The 15,811-nt window shown below is 58.9% G+C and overlaps 1 protein-coding gene across 4 annotated transcripts; it reads right to left on the bottom strand.

Annotated features, from left to right (window-relative positions):
- Positions 1 to 1,066: 1,066 nt before the first annotated feature.
- PIP5K1A (phosphatidylinositol-4-phosphate 5-kinase type 1 alpha) lies at positions 1,067 to 15,630 on the bottom strand. 4 transcript variants are annotated; one of them, XM_039363625.1, is made up of 17 exons: positions 15,297 to 15,630; positions 11,810 to 11,857; positions 9,682 to 9,719; positions 9,160 to 9,249; positions 7,281 to 7,411; positions 7,064 to 7,181; positions 6,791 to 6,943; positions 6,318 to 6,617; positions 5,576 to 5,781; positions 5,330 to 5,413; positions 4,892 to 4,940; positions 4,679 to 4,763; positions 4,424 to 4,555; positions 3,904 to 4,033; positions 3,646 to 3,711; positions 2,821 to 2,905; positions 1,067 to 2,644 (listed from the first exon to the last, which is right to left on the bottom strand). In XM_039363625.1, exons 1-17 carry the CDS (start codon positions 15,355 to 15,357, stop codon positions 2,642 to 2,644), a joined length of 1,779 nt encoding a protein of 592 aa, XP_039219559.1. In that variant the 5' UTR covers positions 15,358 to 15,630; the 3' UTR covers positions 1,067 to 2,641. The 4 variants fall into 4 exon arrangements, with proteins under 4 accessions (XP_039219559.1, XP_039219560.1, XP_039219561.1 ...); XM_039363626.1 differs by lacking the exon at positions 11,810 to 11,857 and having other exon boundaries at positions 15,297 to 15,627; XM_039363627.1 differs by lacking the exons at positions 9,160 to 9,249; positions 9,682 to 9,719; positions 11,810 to 11,857; positions 15,297 to 15,630 and adding an exon at positions 8,663 to 9,077.
- Between the last annotated feature and the right edge of the window lie 181 nt (positions 15,631 to 15,811).

Here is a 15,811-nt window from a genome sequence, read left to right as displayed (position 1 = left end):
ATGTATACATGTATTATCGTGATAGCTTATTCGATGTACGGTGATATTTATCATCCAAGCAGCCATGCCCCACTCCTGCTGGCTGGGGCTGATGGGCGCTGGAGTTTAGCCAGTCATGGAAGCGAGCGAAGGGAAGGAAAGAAAAGCCGAGGCGCCGCCAGGCCTGTTTCATAAAACCAGAGCCCGACTTGGCGCAAAGACAACAGGGCAGAATCTCAACTAAACACAGAAGCAATTAAGGAGGCTTCCTGCTACTTATAGAGACGCGAGGCGGCTTCGGAAGGGACGCATCTGATTGGCACACCCGCTAATGGGCGGCGTCACCGGAAAGCAGGCACCCGATTGGTCGCTGGGGAAGGACCAATCGGGCAGCCTTCAGTGATACGCCATTGGCTAGTAGCCGAACAGCGCGAAGTTTGAAGCGGCGAAGAGGAGGAAGTCACTGAGTGCGAGTAGTGACTGAGCAGGAAGTCACTACTGCTAGGAGCTCAGCTTGCACCCTTTGTAGCCCTGCCTGCTAGACCCAGCAGAGGCCCTGGCTGCTCAGGTTCTCTAGCCTTCAGAAGGCAAAGCCTTATGCCGCTTGGAGTGCCTCTGGAGAGCATTGAACTGGTGGGGTGGGGGGGGAAGGTGCAAGAATATAACGGGGGGGGGAAATCACAACTGGGCGTCTGGGACATTAGCTCCCATGCTCCAATTTCACCAGCCAGCTCAAGGCCCACCCACCCAGCAGAGTTTGGCCAATGAACTCCCAAGCCCAGGGAGGCCTGGTAAGACCTGCTTGCATGGTCAGGCAGTCTGGTCTCCAGCCTTGGCCACTTTGAAACTGGCTGGAGAATTCTGGGAGCTGAAGTTCACAAGTCTTGGGTGATCATTAATCCCACCCATGCAGGGCAAGTCAGACCTGTGATGCCAGGTCTGATCTCATAACCAGTGTCGTTTCTTCTGAAGGTTAAGCAGTGAAAGGCAACCTGTAGCCTCCCCACTTCTCAGTTTGTCCCCCAGTCTAAAATGATGCTGCAGTCTGAAAAACAACTCCCACAGGGAAGAGACAGGCACCAAAAACCAGGCTTGAAATATAAGTTTATAAATTACAAACTTTTGTGGCAGGACACTTCCAAATCAGTCTAATGTAGACAGTTCCGTAACATGTAACAGTTTGAGGAGATTCAAGGCTCAAATTTAACAAGACCCCCCCACCAACCCAGCCCCGAAGGCGGATCCCATATCCACAAACAGCCATGTGATTGATTATACATTGGTGTTTTGAGGTGAAACAGATGCCCTGCTCTCTTGCAAACTTTTCTCAAAAATAGAATTTATTTACCCTGATCTCACTTTCTTTAGGGACTGAGTGGCCCCTTCATCCATCTCTGCAGCCAACATTGAATGCTAGTCTGTTTCCCATTAAATGCTTCTTCACAAAAATATCTATAAAGCTCACTGAAAAAACAACTGTTCTTTCTCTTTCTCGCCCTCCAAAACTGGGTGGGAAAAAACGAAGGTACGTTCTCTCTGCCAGACAGGGATGCATCTTCCTCTTGACGCACTAAAGCCTTTTCTGAATAATCACCCCAGCCAAGAATTCCTCCGGTTGCTGCAGAGGTTTTGTTAGGGCCAGAAAAACGTGCTTGGTGCAAGGAAAGCCATGTTGAGGGTTGCTTTCTCCAAACGCAACCCGTGAGGATGCTCGAAAGGGGGGGAAAACGCCCCCTCCCTACGTGCAAAAAAGGGGTGACCATTCTTACAGATTGCTAAAAAATAGCCAGAATGGAGGAAAAGCTATAAAACGGGGGAAGGGGGGGAAATGAGCCCTGACTGTAGTGAAATTCTACAAGCTTGTCAAGAGGGGTTTTAATACTGAAATCTCCCATTGCCACAAAGCGAGCGAGGAGGTGCAGTTTGGTCCGTCAGCACAACACTGAAAAACTGTACTTGGCAGCATTGAGCAAAGCAGCCGCATCTGGACTCCAGCTCCCATCACTCTGGGCGAGCCTTGCAGGTGAGGCTGACCAGCCAAGGCCCACGAGAGTCCTGGAGCAGGGAGATGGGCGTGGGGAGGCTCCTGACCCCCCTTCCACGATACAGCACTGAAAAACAGAGCTTCCCCCCCCCCCCCAGATACGGGCAGGCTGAGAGGATCCTGGCCTCACAAAAGAAGCTCCCAGATACGGCAATTCATGAAAGAAGAAGCATGGCTAAACTTTAGAAAACCAACATTAAGGGGGAGCGTTCGTCCTTTGCAATCTTCTCCAAGCGGGCAGCATCGGCTTCCACACACACCCCCCCGGGAGGAAGTGAGGATGGAATGGTCGTTCTGGGGCTTGGAAAGAGGGGCCTCGTCTCTTCTGGACACCCCTCTCCTCGGAAGCCCCACCAGGCTGGGCCGCCCTGTCCTCTGCCCAGGCTGGAGGGGGCTGGACACCGAGCCCCCCCATCCCCCGTGCGCCCCGGAGCTGGGCGCTGTGGGCTTCCGTCTGCTCAGTTCAAAGGAGTTTGTGGTGCCAGCAGTTCCAAAAGGGGGCGGGGGGGCTGGTCCCCCCCTCCCTCCCCCTCCCCCGCAAAGAGACAGGCCATGCAGAGTGCGGAGAAGATCTTCTGCTAAGGTTCCCTCTGAAAAAAAAACAACTCCAGGGAACATTCACTGAAAAATCAGAAAAGAGGGAAGGAGGGTCAGGTGGGGGGAGGCTCCAAGCCCCAGGGGCTCGAGACGGGTGAGGGCAGGCTGGATTCAGGGGCCCCTGCGTCCCCTCCCTCCAAACGGTCACCCAAATGGGGGTGGGGGAAGGAGGGAGGGGCCGAGGAGGGAAAGAGACTCACACAATTGATTTCGCTTTCGGCCAAATCTCCAGGCTGCTGCATCGGCTCAGAAGGCTGCCCTGTGGCCGAAGGGCTGGGGGAAGCACTGGGGGGGGGAGGGAAAGCAGAGGATGAGCGGGGGGGGGGGAATGGCACCTCCACCAACCCCATCTCACTGGGCCAAAGTGGCCTTTCAGGGGCTTGTGGCTCCTGCACGTCCCCGGCACAGCCGTTCTCCTGAAGCCGATTTGGGGCAGAGGCGAGCATTTGGGACACTCCTTGGGGACAGGGGTGATCCAGGGGGAGGCACACACAAACACAGAGAAAGTTGTTCTTGCTCCTGGTCCACTGGACCCCTGCGCCATTGGGAGCCACAATCCGAGTTGCAGGGAGGGGCCTGGTGCCCTCCACGGCCACACAGCTTCTCCGGATCAGAGCAGCTCTCTCTGGCCGGAGGGGCAGGCAGGGCTGGCCCCCCCCAGGAGCGCTAAGCCCCTCCCCTGGCCCCAGGGGTTCGCTTGGCCCAGGGCCTGGCCTGCCTGGACTCTGCCTCACCTACTTGAAAGCATCCTGCACTATCTAGCTCCGAGGACCACTTGTCTGAACTGACCAACTCTCCGCTCTCTGACCTACGTGGAGATTGAGAGACAGACCCCCGGTCAACTGGAGGGGGGGGAGACGGCAGAAAAGAGGGTTTCCGCCACCCCCACTTTCCAGGGGTTTTCAGAGAACTACACTGTTCTTGCACAAAGTCCCCTTCGGTCATCACAGCCGCTCCTGCAGATCCAGAAAGGCGGACGAGATCACAGAGGCCTTTTGGGGGTCTCCAATCTCGCCCCCCCTCACCTTTCCAGAAGGAGCACCGCTGGGTCCTTGGGGGCGTCCGCTGGGAGCACTTCTGCCCCCACTGAGCTGAAGGGAGAAAGAGGGGAAGAGAGTGAGCTCCAGGCCCATCTGCAGAAAAACGAGGCGCCCAGCGAATCAGTTATCCGAAATCTCGCCGCAGGCTGGACGTGCCACTCCCCCTCCCCGGCCGTGCTGGTCAAGCAGCCTCCAGAGAACCCCCCCAGCCCCTGGGGAGCCCTGTTGGGGACAGCAACTGACCGGATGGCTGGCGAGCTGTGCCCGGGACTGCCCAGCGAAGAGGTGGATAAGGTAGTCGCTGCCGAGTCGCTGTTGGCCTCTTCAACGGGGGGCGTCTGGGGGAGCAGGTCGGGGCGCCCCAACAGGGAACCTGAGAAGGGGAGCAGGGGGGAAAGGCTGAGCAACCCTGGCTGCGCAGCACGGGGGGGCCTAGGGCAGGGCTGACCACCCAGTCAGGGATGGGAAGCGGGAGAGAGGGGGTGGGGCATCCAACCTTGGCCACTTTGAGACCTCTGGACTTCCAACTGTGCTGGCTGGGGGGGTTCTGGGAATTGAAGGCCACAGGTCTCAAAGTGGCCAAGGTCGGACACTCCTGCTTTAGAAGGGCTCCTGGCTGGGGGGGGGGGAAGGTGGAGGAGCTACCCCCCTGCCTGTCACAAGGCTGCCTCTTTGCTTCCCGCCCGGGCCAGGAGGGGGTTGACTTTGGGCCCTCTCCCCAATTTGGATGAGAAGAAGAGGGTTGCAGGCCAGGGGCGCCCACCTGGCTCCATCTCGGCCTCCATCGTGACCTGGACTCTCGTCTCGCTCAGGCCCTGGGCGGGGGTCCCGGTTTGGCCCGGCCGACGCGGAGGACCCATCCCGGAGCGGCTCTTTTTGGAAGGGGAGGATTTCACTTTGGGGAGAGAGAGACCAAACTCAGCTGGGAAGCCTCTCTAATGCTACAATGGGGGGGGGCGGCACAGGAAGGAGACATCCCCCTCCCCTTGCCAAATGGGGGGCCATGCCAGGGACTCACGAGGGATCTTCTTGAAGACCGCCTGGCACATGAACCGCTGGAATCGCTCGGCATAAAAGCTCGGCCGGTGAACGGAGACCGTGTCCTGCAGGGAAGCGGGCAAAAGAAATAAGTTGGGGGGGGGGCAGAGGATCTGTCTTCCCCTCCCCCCCAGCCCCCCTTTTCCCCCACTTGCTCTGCCCAAAGACAGGAGCGACCATTTCGGCCTCTTACCCCGTCGTGAACCAAGGCTTTCCAGGAGTGCTCCAGCTTCTTCATAAACCTGGAGAGATGGGGGGGGGGGGGAGGAAGAGCAGGTTATAAATTTAATTTTAAAATCGGCCCCCAATGCCCGGCTGGGCTCTCCTCCCGCTTGGAACTGCTGCCCCTCTGCCTCCCCTCCTTTCCTCACGGGCTCCTCTGCCCAGCCGGCTTGCAGCTTCCCACGGCTCCTGCCGCCCTTATTCACTTCCGGCCTGTTTCTGCCACCAGCCGCAGAGCCTCTGATGGGCAGGTCCAGCCGGGCAGGTCCACCTGGGCTGCTTCGTCAGCCTTAATTGCTTCTTGCCGGCTGGCAGAGGGAGGGAACCCTCCCCGGGGCCGACTTCCTCCATTAGGGATGCGCACAGCCAGGCTGGCATCCGGCAGGGGGAGACGGCCCGACTGCTTTACCTGTAGGACTGCAGCACGTCGATGATCCCCACGTAGAGGAGCAGTCTCTCCCCCCTGGCGTTTCGGGATGGGATCCCGCCCATCCTTCAGGAGAGAGGAGACAGAGGCATGGGTGGGTGGGTGGCTCAGGCTGGAAGAGGACCCTGACCAGGGACACCACGTCTCTCCTCCGAGCCCCGCAGCTCTGCTCGCCAACCGGCGCAGGGCCTTGTCCGAGTGGCCCCGTCTCTTTGCCGCTGCACTTACTGGTCGTCTGTTTCGATGGTGCCCCCCCGCCGGGCCTCTCCCTGGATGGCCTCCATGGCGGTGGAGTAGAGGGCCCTCTGGCCGGCCGGCCGCCTCGTGTCCGCCAGGGAAGCCCCGTCGGCTACTGCCCGTTCCCGCTGGGCCAGGTCCAGGTTGTGGATGGCCACCAGCAAGCTGTAATCCATGATCTTGAAACTCTGCAGGACCTGGGTGAGGGATTTTTTTGGGGGGGAGGGGGAGAACAGAGGAAAGGAAGCCCCCAAATTAAGCCAGGGTCCTGCTGGGCTGAGGCTGGGCTGCCTTCGCTCTCTTTCCCCACTCTCCTAAGCGGCGAGATCCCAGCCCAGGTGAGCTGAGGACGAAAGGCAGACTTTGGTCCAGGAAGCGATAAGAGGCCTTTGTGCAAACATCCCCCCCCCAAAGGCCCTCAGGCAGCCTCTTCCTCAAGGAGGCCCTGCCCCTCCCCCCAGCAGCTCCCTGCCTTTGAACCCGGCCCAGCCTGCCTGCCCGTCTCAAGGGCCCCTCGGTTCACCCCCTACTCATAAAGGTGGATTTGTTCGTTTCCGGTATTCCCTTCTCTCTGTTTTTCGGCAAGTGCTTTGATTGCTTTGGGAAGCCCCCAGCCTCCAAATAAAGAAGAAACTGACCTCTCCCCTGGGCAGAACAGGAGACCTACGGCCCCATCTCACCCACCCTGTCCTGCCACCCCGGGACTCCCAACCCGCCTGCCCCGCCTGCCTACCAGGCAGTCCCTCTGCAGGGTCTTGCACAAGGCGCTGTGCATGTCGGCGTCCAGGAAGAGCCCGTCGGGGACATCCTGCACGAAGTCCAGGTCCTTGTAGGTGGGGAAGACCTTCTCACGCTCCTTCTGCGACGCCCGGCGCTTGTAGGTGGAGCCCTTCAGGTCGTACTTCTGGTGCATCCGGACCGAGCGGGGCAGCAGGTTGTTCATCACCACGATGCGGATGTTCTTGCCTCCCGCCTGGACGCAGTACAGGCCGTAGAACTTGGGCAGCAGCGTCCGGGGGTTCTGGTTCAGGTTCTGGAGGGGCGGAGAAGAGGGGTGTCCTTAAGGCGAAGCCCCCCCCAAGGCGGCCCAAGGAGAACAGCGGCCACCACGAGGATGAGGAAGGGGCCAGGGGACGGTCAGGGGCCCCTTTTGGAGGGTACAGAGGGTCCCCCGTCTCCTGGGCTTGCCTCCCCACAGCCGCTCACCATGTAGTAGCCCGGCAGCAGCTTCTGCAGAAACTCAGCCTCCTTGTGCTGGACGGTCTTGATGATGAACTCGTCATCGCTGGAGACGTAGAAGATGGAGCCGCTGGCGCCGGAGTTGGAGAGCTCGATCAGCGGCTCGCTGCAGAGGGAGCACTGGGGGGGGGGCAGGGGGAGGAGATCAGCCCTGTGGACCTCTCCTGCCTCCCCCCAAAGGGGCCCCTGTCCGGCCCTTCCCAGGGCAGCTTCCAAGGGCCACCCCTGAAGCCCGCTCACCAAGTAGTCGTCGGGCCGGATGCCGAAAAGCTCCCGGAAGTAGCGGAAGGCCACAGGGGCGTAGGTCTTGAAGCGGAAGTCGTTGTAGTGGTGGGCCGGGGTCAGGTTGCTGCCTTCGCTGCAGGGAGGGAGGGAGGGGAGGTCAGCAGAGGAAGCAGCGGCCGCAGAGGCCGCCTGGCCTGGCTGTGGTTCACCTGGGCGGGCAGGTGGCACTCACCCGGGGAAGAAGATGCTCTCCACCACGTAGAAGTCCTGCATCAGGACGTCCCGCTCCGGCTTGGTGCTGAGGCTGCCCACCGTGTGGGTGATGCCCAGCTGGATGGCACCTGTGAGAGCCGAGGAAGTCGTCTGGAGGGGGGAGAAAAAGAGCCGGTCCTGATTTGCAGGTCCTTTCGCAAACGCCCCAAACGCGTCGTGGCTCGCTTTTGCCGAGTCAAGCCAATTGGAGGCCGTTCCTGCTGCCAAATCAGCATTTTAACGTGATTTCGAGTCGGTTATTCCTTTGAAAACCCTCTCGCAAAACCGTCGGATGAAGGAAATTCCTGACTGGTCCCACTGGGGGGGGGGGCAGGAGGCAGAAACTGCTCTGCCTAAGTGCCTGAAGTCTCTCCTGGAGAGCTGGCGGGGCTTCCCCTGCTCAAGCCTTCCGTAAACCACAGGGCTGCCTACGTCAAAGGCGGGGCGCCTCCTCGGCCCCAGTGCCTGGAAGTCCCCTGGCTGCCTTCGCTTCCTGCTTCCCCTGCCAGGGAACCCCAAACTGGCATCTCCCATTTGAGCTGGGGGGGGGGTGGCCAGCCCGCCTCCCGAGCCCTGAACTGTGGGACTGTCCGCTCGTCTCTCTGGGAAGATCAGACCAGAATCGCCAAGAGCTTCTTGCTCCGGGAAGGCTTGGGGGAAGGGGGGCCACCCCATCTGGCTTCTTCTCCCCCCCAAGGATGCCAGGCAGGCGCCCTTCCCAGAGAGGCGAGGGGGAGGCCCCAGTTCAGTGGCACGCGTGGGGACTTGTGCCAAGCTACAGGCGCTGGGGGCCAAAACGCGCCGCAGAGCCCTTCCTGGCCCGGGAGACAGCTGAGCTGTGGGGAGCTTGAGCTGGGCTCCCTCCCCATCCACACTGCCCTGATCTCGGGGACCGGCTCCGGAGACCCCCTCAAACAGCCTCCCACCGAAGAAATGCGGAACCCCATTGGAAAGAGGGCTGTCCCCCCATGTGAGGGAGATGCTTCAGGAGTGGGGGCAAAAACGATGCGCAACACACCACTGGAGGCAGAGCAGCTGCCACAACAGGCCAAGCACACACTCCAGGCAAGGGAGGAGCCCACAAAAGGCTGAAAACACAACAGAAGGAAGGAAGGAAGGAAGGAAGGAAGGAAGGAAGGAAGGAAGGAAGGAAGGAAGGAAGGAAGGAAGGAAGGAAGGATATTCCTGTCAAGGATCAATTCTGCCAACTGTTTCTTGGTTCTACTGACCACAGAAACAACCGGGGAGGACTATTCCAAACTCCCCTGGGCATTCCCCCCCCCACAATCTTTGGGGTCCCCAAGCACCCCCCACCTCCACAGTCCCAGGCCTATCTCTGGGCCCAGCAAGGGGGCCACTTACGGAAAGAGGCGGCTTCCGAAAGGACCCATCCCGGCTAACCTCCATTTCAGAGCCAGCTGGAGCATCCCGGCCCGGATCCGAGTCCCCTGGGACCCGGGGAGCGTCAGAGCATCTCCCGCACGGAGGGTAGGAGGAGGAGGAGGAAGCTACGTCTGCTCCGGAGAGCAGGCCCACATTTTGGGTGGGGGGAGAGAAATCCTTCGAGGGAATCCCGGAGGGCCCAGCGGCCACCGTCCTGGAGAGTCCAAAGCACCCCAAGGAAAAGTCTCCAGAGGATGAAGGGAACCTTCCTCCCTCTGGCCCACAAGCGAGCGAGATCTGCTCTGCCTGGATCTGCCAGTAGAAACCTGCCTCTGAAACCGCCGTGCACCTGGGCCTTTTATGCCGAGCTGGTGACTCAGAGCCTGGAGAATGCAAGGGGGAGGAGGCCGCCGGGGGAGGGAGGGGAGAGGCACGCAGCAGCAGCAGCAGCCCAGCCCCAGCGCCCGCCTGCCTACCTTCTTGTAGGTGGTCTCTCCGCTGGAATCCACGCCCCGGTGGCCCTTCTTGATTGTCTGTGAGGACCCGTGCCCAGAGGAGCCTGGCACCTGAGAGCAGGAGAGGAGAGAGGGCTGTTTCCAATCCTCCCGCGGGCAGGGCGGAGCGGGTGCCCCCAAAACAGAGGGGGGTGGGGGCAGCCCCTGCCCGTCAGGGAGGGAAAAGAGGGTGTGCAGCTTGGGGGTGTCTGGGACAGGAGCACCCCAGGCCTGGAAGTCTCCAGGGCCAGTCCCTTACTTTGCAAGCTTCTCCCTGCGCACGGGGATGTTTTCCTCCACGTTTACAACGCGGGGCAAAGTCAGAAGGTGGTGTTTTGTGCTGTGCAATTGTCGCCTTGCGATCCCAGGCTGCTCCCTTCAGCTTTCCCAAGGCCACGAAATCCCCCACCCCAGGCTCCTGAAGGGCACCGACTGCTCTCCACCGCTTTGTCAGCATTTTCAGCACCTGTTTTGTTTTTGTTTTTTAATTTAATGCAAACTCACCTCCAAGGACTTTTTGAAGGTCGTTGCTCCGGGCGCCCCTGGAAGGAAAAGGGGGAGGGGGTAAGACCTCTGGCAGGTAACCAGTGCAGAGATTCAGCTGAGCCCGGTCAAGGTCCTCCCGGGGGTGGCTGGCTGGAGGTGGGCGGGAGGCAGGGAAAGCGACCGCCCTCCTGCCCCCCCTTCTAGAGCGGAATCACCATGAACCAAGCCCAGGGGGTCCTCTGTTCACATGGGTGCCTGCTCTTGCTTTCTCCTGCCGGTCCAGAGAGGGCTTCTCCAAGCCCACAGGTTTTCTGCCAAGGGAGCCCCACGTGTCACTCGGGGCTGAGTCACGCAGATGCCGAAGGCTTAGCACCTCGGGCCAAGGTGTGGACCCAGCCGCGGGAAACTCCTGTGGTCTGTAACCAACACGAAGCCCTCTGGGATCTGCAGGAAGGCCTGCCAGCAGAGGAGAGCCATCTGGGGCTCTTTGGGCAAGGTGGACAAAGGCCAGCCCCAGGATCTGCCCCTCTGCTCTGGGTCTGGGAACACAGCCCGTCTGGGTGGGCCTGGGCACTCAGTTCCTTCCCAGAGGGCAGCCCAAGCTAGAGCAGGGGGTCTCCAACCCGGGCCACTTGAAGACTTGTGGACTTCAACTCCCAGAATCCCACAGCCGGCAGGGGAGTTGAAGTCCAGACATCCTAACGTGGCCCAGGTGGAGACCCCCTGCTCTAGCTTGGGCTGCCCTCCGGCAGAGGGGCCAGGGGAAACAGCGCCCTCTGGTGGGCCAGGACTGCAGCCGCAGCAGCTCTGTGAGCCCAGCGGACCCTGACAATGAAGAAAGGTAAAGGTGTCATCAGACCGAGCTGAGGTTGCAGGCAAAATCTTGGCTCAAGGAGGGGATCCTGACTGGCCCTTTGCAGGGGCTGGGTGGGGGGCGTTGGTGAGGAGCCAGCTTCATTTTCCAGCCTTCGCTAGGCTGATTGATGAAGGTCTGTCAGAATTGGCAGCAATAACAGTTTGGATAAATGATGATAACTTGGTTTGCAATTCTTCTGTGTTGCTCTCTGCTTTGGGAAAGCTGCAAAAGCCACTGACAAACGCCTGCAAGGCAGGGAGTGCAGGAGACTGGGCTCCTGCCATGAGCAGATGGGCTTGATGACCTCAAGAGCCCCTTGGCTGAGAATCCCAGATTCTGACGGTCGGGGTTCCACGGAGCTGAGAGACATCTTCACGCGATGTGGCTTTGCACTGGTTCTCTTCCTTCGGGTCGGGAATTCGGTCCACAACCAGACGCCATCCGGCCACTTGTGGGGAGGGAGGGAGGCTGGGGGGGGGCATTCTCCAGGCCTCGGGGGGGGGAGGAGTGTGCTTCACCCTTCGTGCTACAGCATGTGGGGGAAATATTTAGCAGAGGGACACCCCTTTCTCCCCATTTTCTCCCAGGTATTCCTATCTGATGCCTCCCCTATCAAAACGCTCCGGAGGGAGGGACGTTATTCTCTGCCACTTCCAGCTGGGCTGGGAGAAGAACCAGGAGAAGCCCTGGCCAGACCAAGCGCCACGGCTCCGGCCTCCAAGCAGGAAGACAACGTGCTGCAAAAGCAGGCGAAGCTTGGCCAAACCATGCGCTGAACTTGCAAAAGCTCAAAATGAGAAGATGGCGGCGTTGCCAGCACCACGTCTGTGGCGAGAAGCGGCTGAACCGCCACTGGATTAGCCAAGTTTGACTCGGGGGGGGGGAGAAACTGGATTAGTTGCACATTTTCCTATCCTGGTTGATTCCACAGCTCTAGCAAGCTTGCATCGAGAAGGGCTAGCAAGGCTAAATCCTGGGGGGAAAGTACATTGTCTCAATGCTCCAAAGACGACTTGGGACTCTTTGAAGCCTCCAGATTTCCATCTCTAAAATGGGGAGACGTATCCCCAGGGCGGGGTCTGCCAAACGTTTGAGACCAGCCGTGGAGTTGACCCAGAAGGGGCCTGAGTGCTGGGAGGGAGCGAGGAAGCGAGCGAAGCAGCTGCTTCATGTCCATGGAAAAGCCAGTGCATCCCCGGTCACTTCCACACCACCACCGCAGGCAATGAGGGGCCAGGCGGATTAGCAGAGGAGGAGGGAGGTCATGCCAGGCCTCGCTTTTACCCATACATCTGCGTCTTCGAGAGGGCATCACGGAGCAGCAGAGGAAGCTAAAGGCTGGCAGAGAGGAGAAAGAGAGACAAAAGGGGAAGCCACAGAATTTTTCAGGAAGGAAAGAGAGTTTGCTCAGCAGAGAGTCGGGATCACAAAGGCTCGAAGTTCAGTTAGAGAGGAAGGGAAGGCAGCTGTCGATGAAAACCACCGCAAAGGGCGAGGGTCACTGTGGGTTCACCTACAAGTAGGAGCACCAGCCCCTCCCACACATCTCTGCCCCCCCCCCAGCTTCCTTCTGCATCTCCCCAGAAGCAAAATATCCCAAGAGGCCAGGAAGTCCTTGGTGCTCACTGAGCTGGGTTGTTTTCTTGCAGACGTTTCACAACCCAGCTAGAAGGAGCATTTGCAACAAACCCCACTGCTACTGATGTTGTTACCTAATTTGGGTCATACGACGTCTGCAAGAACGAAGCTCGGAGAGCACCGGGGACCCCACCGTCATCTTGTCCTCCTCCTCTCCACAAACCCCCTTCCCTTCTAGCACTGATGCCATTAGCTAGTTGGGTCATGAAAGGGCTGCAAGAGCCCAATCAAACTCAGAGAGCATCAAGGACCCTGAGCTACAAATATCCTCCTTCATGGAGCCCAGGAAGCTCAACAGCAGAGACTTACTTTCTGTCACCTTCCCATCTAATTATCCCCACCTCCGCTGTGCCTGCAACGCCCTTTGAACAACTCTTGTGATGAAAACCTGGCAACTCCGGTTCTCACAGCGCCGGGCTCTCCTGCCGACACTCCCTTCCCAAGAGAACCAGCTTCTCCGCTCGGTGAAAGGGCTGCCAAGTCCAATTTTTATTATGTTTTCCACCCTTTGGAAAGACACCTTTTAACCGCTGCTCCTAACGAAACACGTCTCCGGGGCTGAGCATCCTGGAAACAGCTGCTTGGATTTCCAGAAAAGGAAACCCCCCTCCCCCCCCCCAGAACGGCCTCCTCCCATGTTGACAGCACAGATTTAGAGCCGCTTCCCCTGAAGTCAGAAAGGGAAGCCAGAATACATCTGAAGAACACGCAGGCAGAGAAGCCGGCTGACGGAGGCAGCTTTCGGGCGCTGGGAGAAAATTTGTGCAAAGTCAGCTCTGCCGCTTTTGACCTCTGCTTGCTCGGCTTCCCTGTTCCAGTTTGAACACGGCTCAGAAAAGCAGGACAAGCAGGGCACTCTCCATAGGACAACACCTCTCTCTGTGAAAAGCCAACATCTTCCCCCTGTACGAAGCCCTGGAAAGGAACATGGGTCCTGCTTCAGACAGACTAGATCAGCGGTTCTCAACCTGTGGGTCGGGACCCCATTTGAGGTCGAACGACCATTTCATGGGGGTCATCAAACAATGCAGTCCGCCATTTTCCCCCCTTTTCTTAGCTGTGCTACTCCCTTTTATTCTATTGGCTTTTGAAAGCCAATAGAACAGACTCTCTTGAATAGAGTCTAATTCTATTGGCTTTACAAAGCCAATAGGAATTGTCCAGGCTGTCTCTGCCCTGCTGAGCCCGCCAAAAGTCCCATTCTGCAAACGGTGCTGCACCAGTTGAGTAGTCCTCAACTTACGACCGGTTGAGTAGTCCTTGACTTACGACTGGTCGGGGGGTCGTGGCATTAAAAAGGTTGAGAACCACTGGACTAGAACCTTGGGCCCAAGAATGAGGGGAAAAAATTGGGGGAAAAAAGGGAAAATTGCTGCCCTCAAATAAGCCCCTTTTTTTGGCCAAATCTCCCTCGGATGAGAAACAGCCTCTCAAAGGCACCCCTCTCTCCTTCCCTAAACCGAGGCTGAATTTCCCCACTGCTTGAAGAACAACTGAGATTGTACAGGAATATTAGGAGACATCAGCTCCACGATGCGGGAGCTACAGCCAAGCCACTTGAGACTCAAAAGAGAAAGTAAATGTGTCTTGTTTGGAGGGGAAAAAGGGCCAGATTCAGAGCCAAGCTTCAGTTCCAAAGACCAGCAGAAAGAACCAAGGCCTATTTTTAAAAGGCAATGCCTAAAATAGCTTATTTCCCCACGGAAGATTTTGGCTGCCCTCAGGGGTGGTTAAGGGAGGAGGCTGAATAAGCAGGATTTCTGCTGAAAAAGAAAGGGGGTCCTTTGGGGCGGACGCCCTAATCTTCAGAAGCTACCCCAATCGCTCTTCTAACAGGTTCAAATATCATGGAAGCCGGAGTCCCTCAGAAAGGAAACCACCCGGTGTTAGAGGCAACAGTAGAAAATAACAAAGCCTATACCCACAATACAGAAAAGTCTGTGAAAGAAATCTGAAACAGATTTTTGCCTGGCAAAGGCATCATAGCTTTTCCAATTTTTCACGGCATGGTTAGGATTTTATTGTTTGACACAACTGTGAGACACATAAAAATCAAAGTACCAGTTTCACCAGCAAAATGCCTTTCCAGTTAATGCATTACTCTTTTTTAAAAAAGAAAAAAAAAAGAAAAGGCTTGCTTCTAGTTTGGTTGCTGAGTCAGGAAACCCCATCTGCTTTCTTATCAGGTCTCCAGCTGGGGATGAAGTGGGGGGGAAGCAGAACTGTACAATTCATGACTTTTAAGTAACAATTGGCTTTATTTCAGCTCAGAGCCCCAAATTAGCGGGAAAAGAGATCAGCTTGAACAAATGACCGGTATGGATCAAGAGGATGCCTGGCAACCGTGGGGCCAACTTTTCATGCTCAAAATGAGCCAGTAAATATTTGCCAGAAAACAGAGATGCGGTTTCCATCCTCAGCCAGGGAGACCCTGGGGAGCCAATTGGGGAGGGGGCTGAAGAAGGGCTGGGGGTTGCCAGCTGTTCTAGCCCCCCCAAAGCTTTCCCCCAACACACCTGGGGACTCAGGAAAAGCTCCTGGGGGCGTTTCGGCTCCCTCCCCGTGGGGGCTCCTGGGTGGGGAGTCAATGGGATCCTGCCAGCCCACCTGGGAAGGGGAAGACGGCAGAGAGAGGCAGGAGGGTCCCCCCAAGGCCCCAGAGAGCCCCCCAGGAGCCGCCCACATCACCATGGCAACAGCTGCCCTTCAGAAAGAGGATCCACCCCCCCTCCAATTGGCACCCTGGGGAAGAAGCCCCCTCCCCTAAAGGAGCCTGCGCCTCTCTCCTCCGGGGAGGGGCAGACCCCCTCCCCACCCCTCGGCCCCATTGGGCTCCCTCTCGCAGGGAGGGCTCTGCTTCCCTGCCCCCCTCCAGGAGGCCAGCGCCCCCAAGGAGGAGGAGGAGGGTCCCCCTCTAGAGGCTCCCGAGCCCCCCCGGGCCACGTCGGCCTCTGCCCCCTCCCACATTCCCCCCTTCGCCCCCTCCCCGCCCCAGCGCTGCCCCTCGCCCTGCCCGGACCCCAGACTCAATGGGGATGTCCTCGACCCCCCATTTCAGGAGCGGGCGGCCAATGCGAGGGACGGGAAGGCCCCTCCGTCCCCCGGGGTCACCTCCTGCCCCACCCACGGGGACCCTTACCCGTGGCGGCTCCGCTACTGCTGCTGCTGCTTCCCCCGGATTCGGGCCCAGCCGACGCCATCTTAGCGCTTCTCCCGCCGCCTCGCCCGCTTGTCCTCTTGCCTCCCCCCGCGGCGCCCCGTTGGTCTCGCCCGCCTCGCTCCGGCCGCCGCTGTGGGCCGTGCCACGCTCGCCTCCGGAGGGATGGCCACGCCTCCTCCCGGTCGCCCCCTGCAAGGCTTCCTCCCTCCCCCGGCTTCACGGAATGGGCCCGCCCGGCAGGCGTCGGGAGAAACCACTTTGCGCCGGCGGGGGCGGCAGAAAAAGAGGCAGTACCGCCTTGTTTATTTTAACGGAAAGCGGACCGTCAGGAAAGGGGCGGGGAAATCGGTACCGCGCAGGCGTAGAAAGCAGAAGGTCGCGGGTGGCCGCATCAACGTTGCAGTGGGCGCGGCCTCCCCCGCATCACAGAGCGTGCTCCTTCCGACCGGGAGGGGGAGTTCTGCGTGGCCCTGACGTCACGGGCACGACCGTCG

The sequence above is a fragment of the Crotalus tigris genome, unplaced genomic scaffold, assembly GCF_016545835.1.
Source record: "Crotalus tigris isolate CLP2741 ecotype Arizona unplaced genomic scaffold, ASM1654583v1 scf7180000019553.37968852642:3898890, whole genome shotgun sequence".
Lineage (NCBI taxonomy): Eukaryota > Metazoa > Chordata > Lepidosauria > Squamata > Viperidae > Crotalus > Crotalus tigris.
The sequence above is the reverse complement of the archived record's forward strand: the minus strand, read 5'-3'. Positions and strand labels throughout refer to the sequence as shown.

Bases quoted from the DNA above. Each gene is read 5' to 3' on its own strand.
- PIP5K1A (XM_039363625.1), bottom strand. From the start codon at position 15,357: ATGGCGTCGGCTGGGCCCGAATCCGGGGGAAGCAGCAGCAGCAGTAGC. The intron at 7,412-9,159 runs GTAGGCAGGCGG...TCCCCCCTCCAG, and splicing joins GAGAGACCACCTACAAGAAG to ACGACTTCCTCGGCTCTCAC. The intron at 4,556-4,678 runs GTGAGTCCCTGG...CTCTCCCCAAAG, and splicing joins GGTCTTCAAGAAGATCCCTC to TGAAATCCTCCCCTTCCAAA.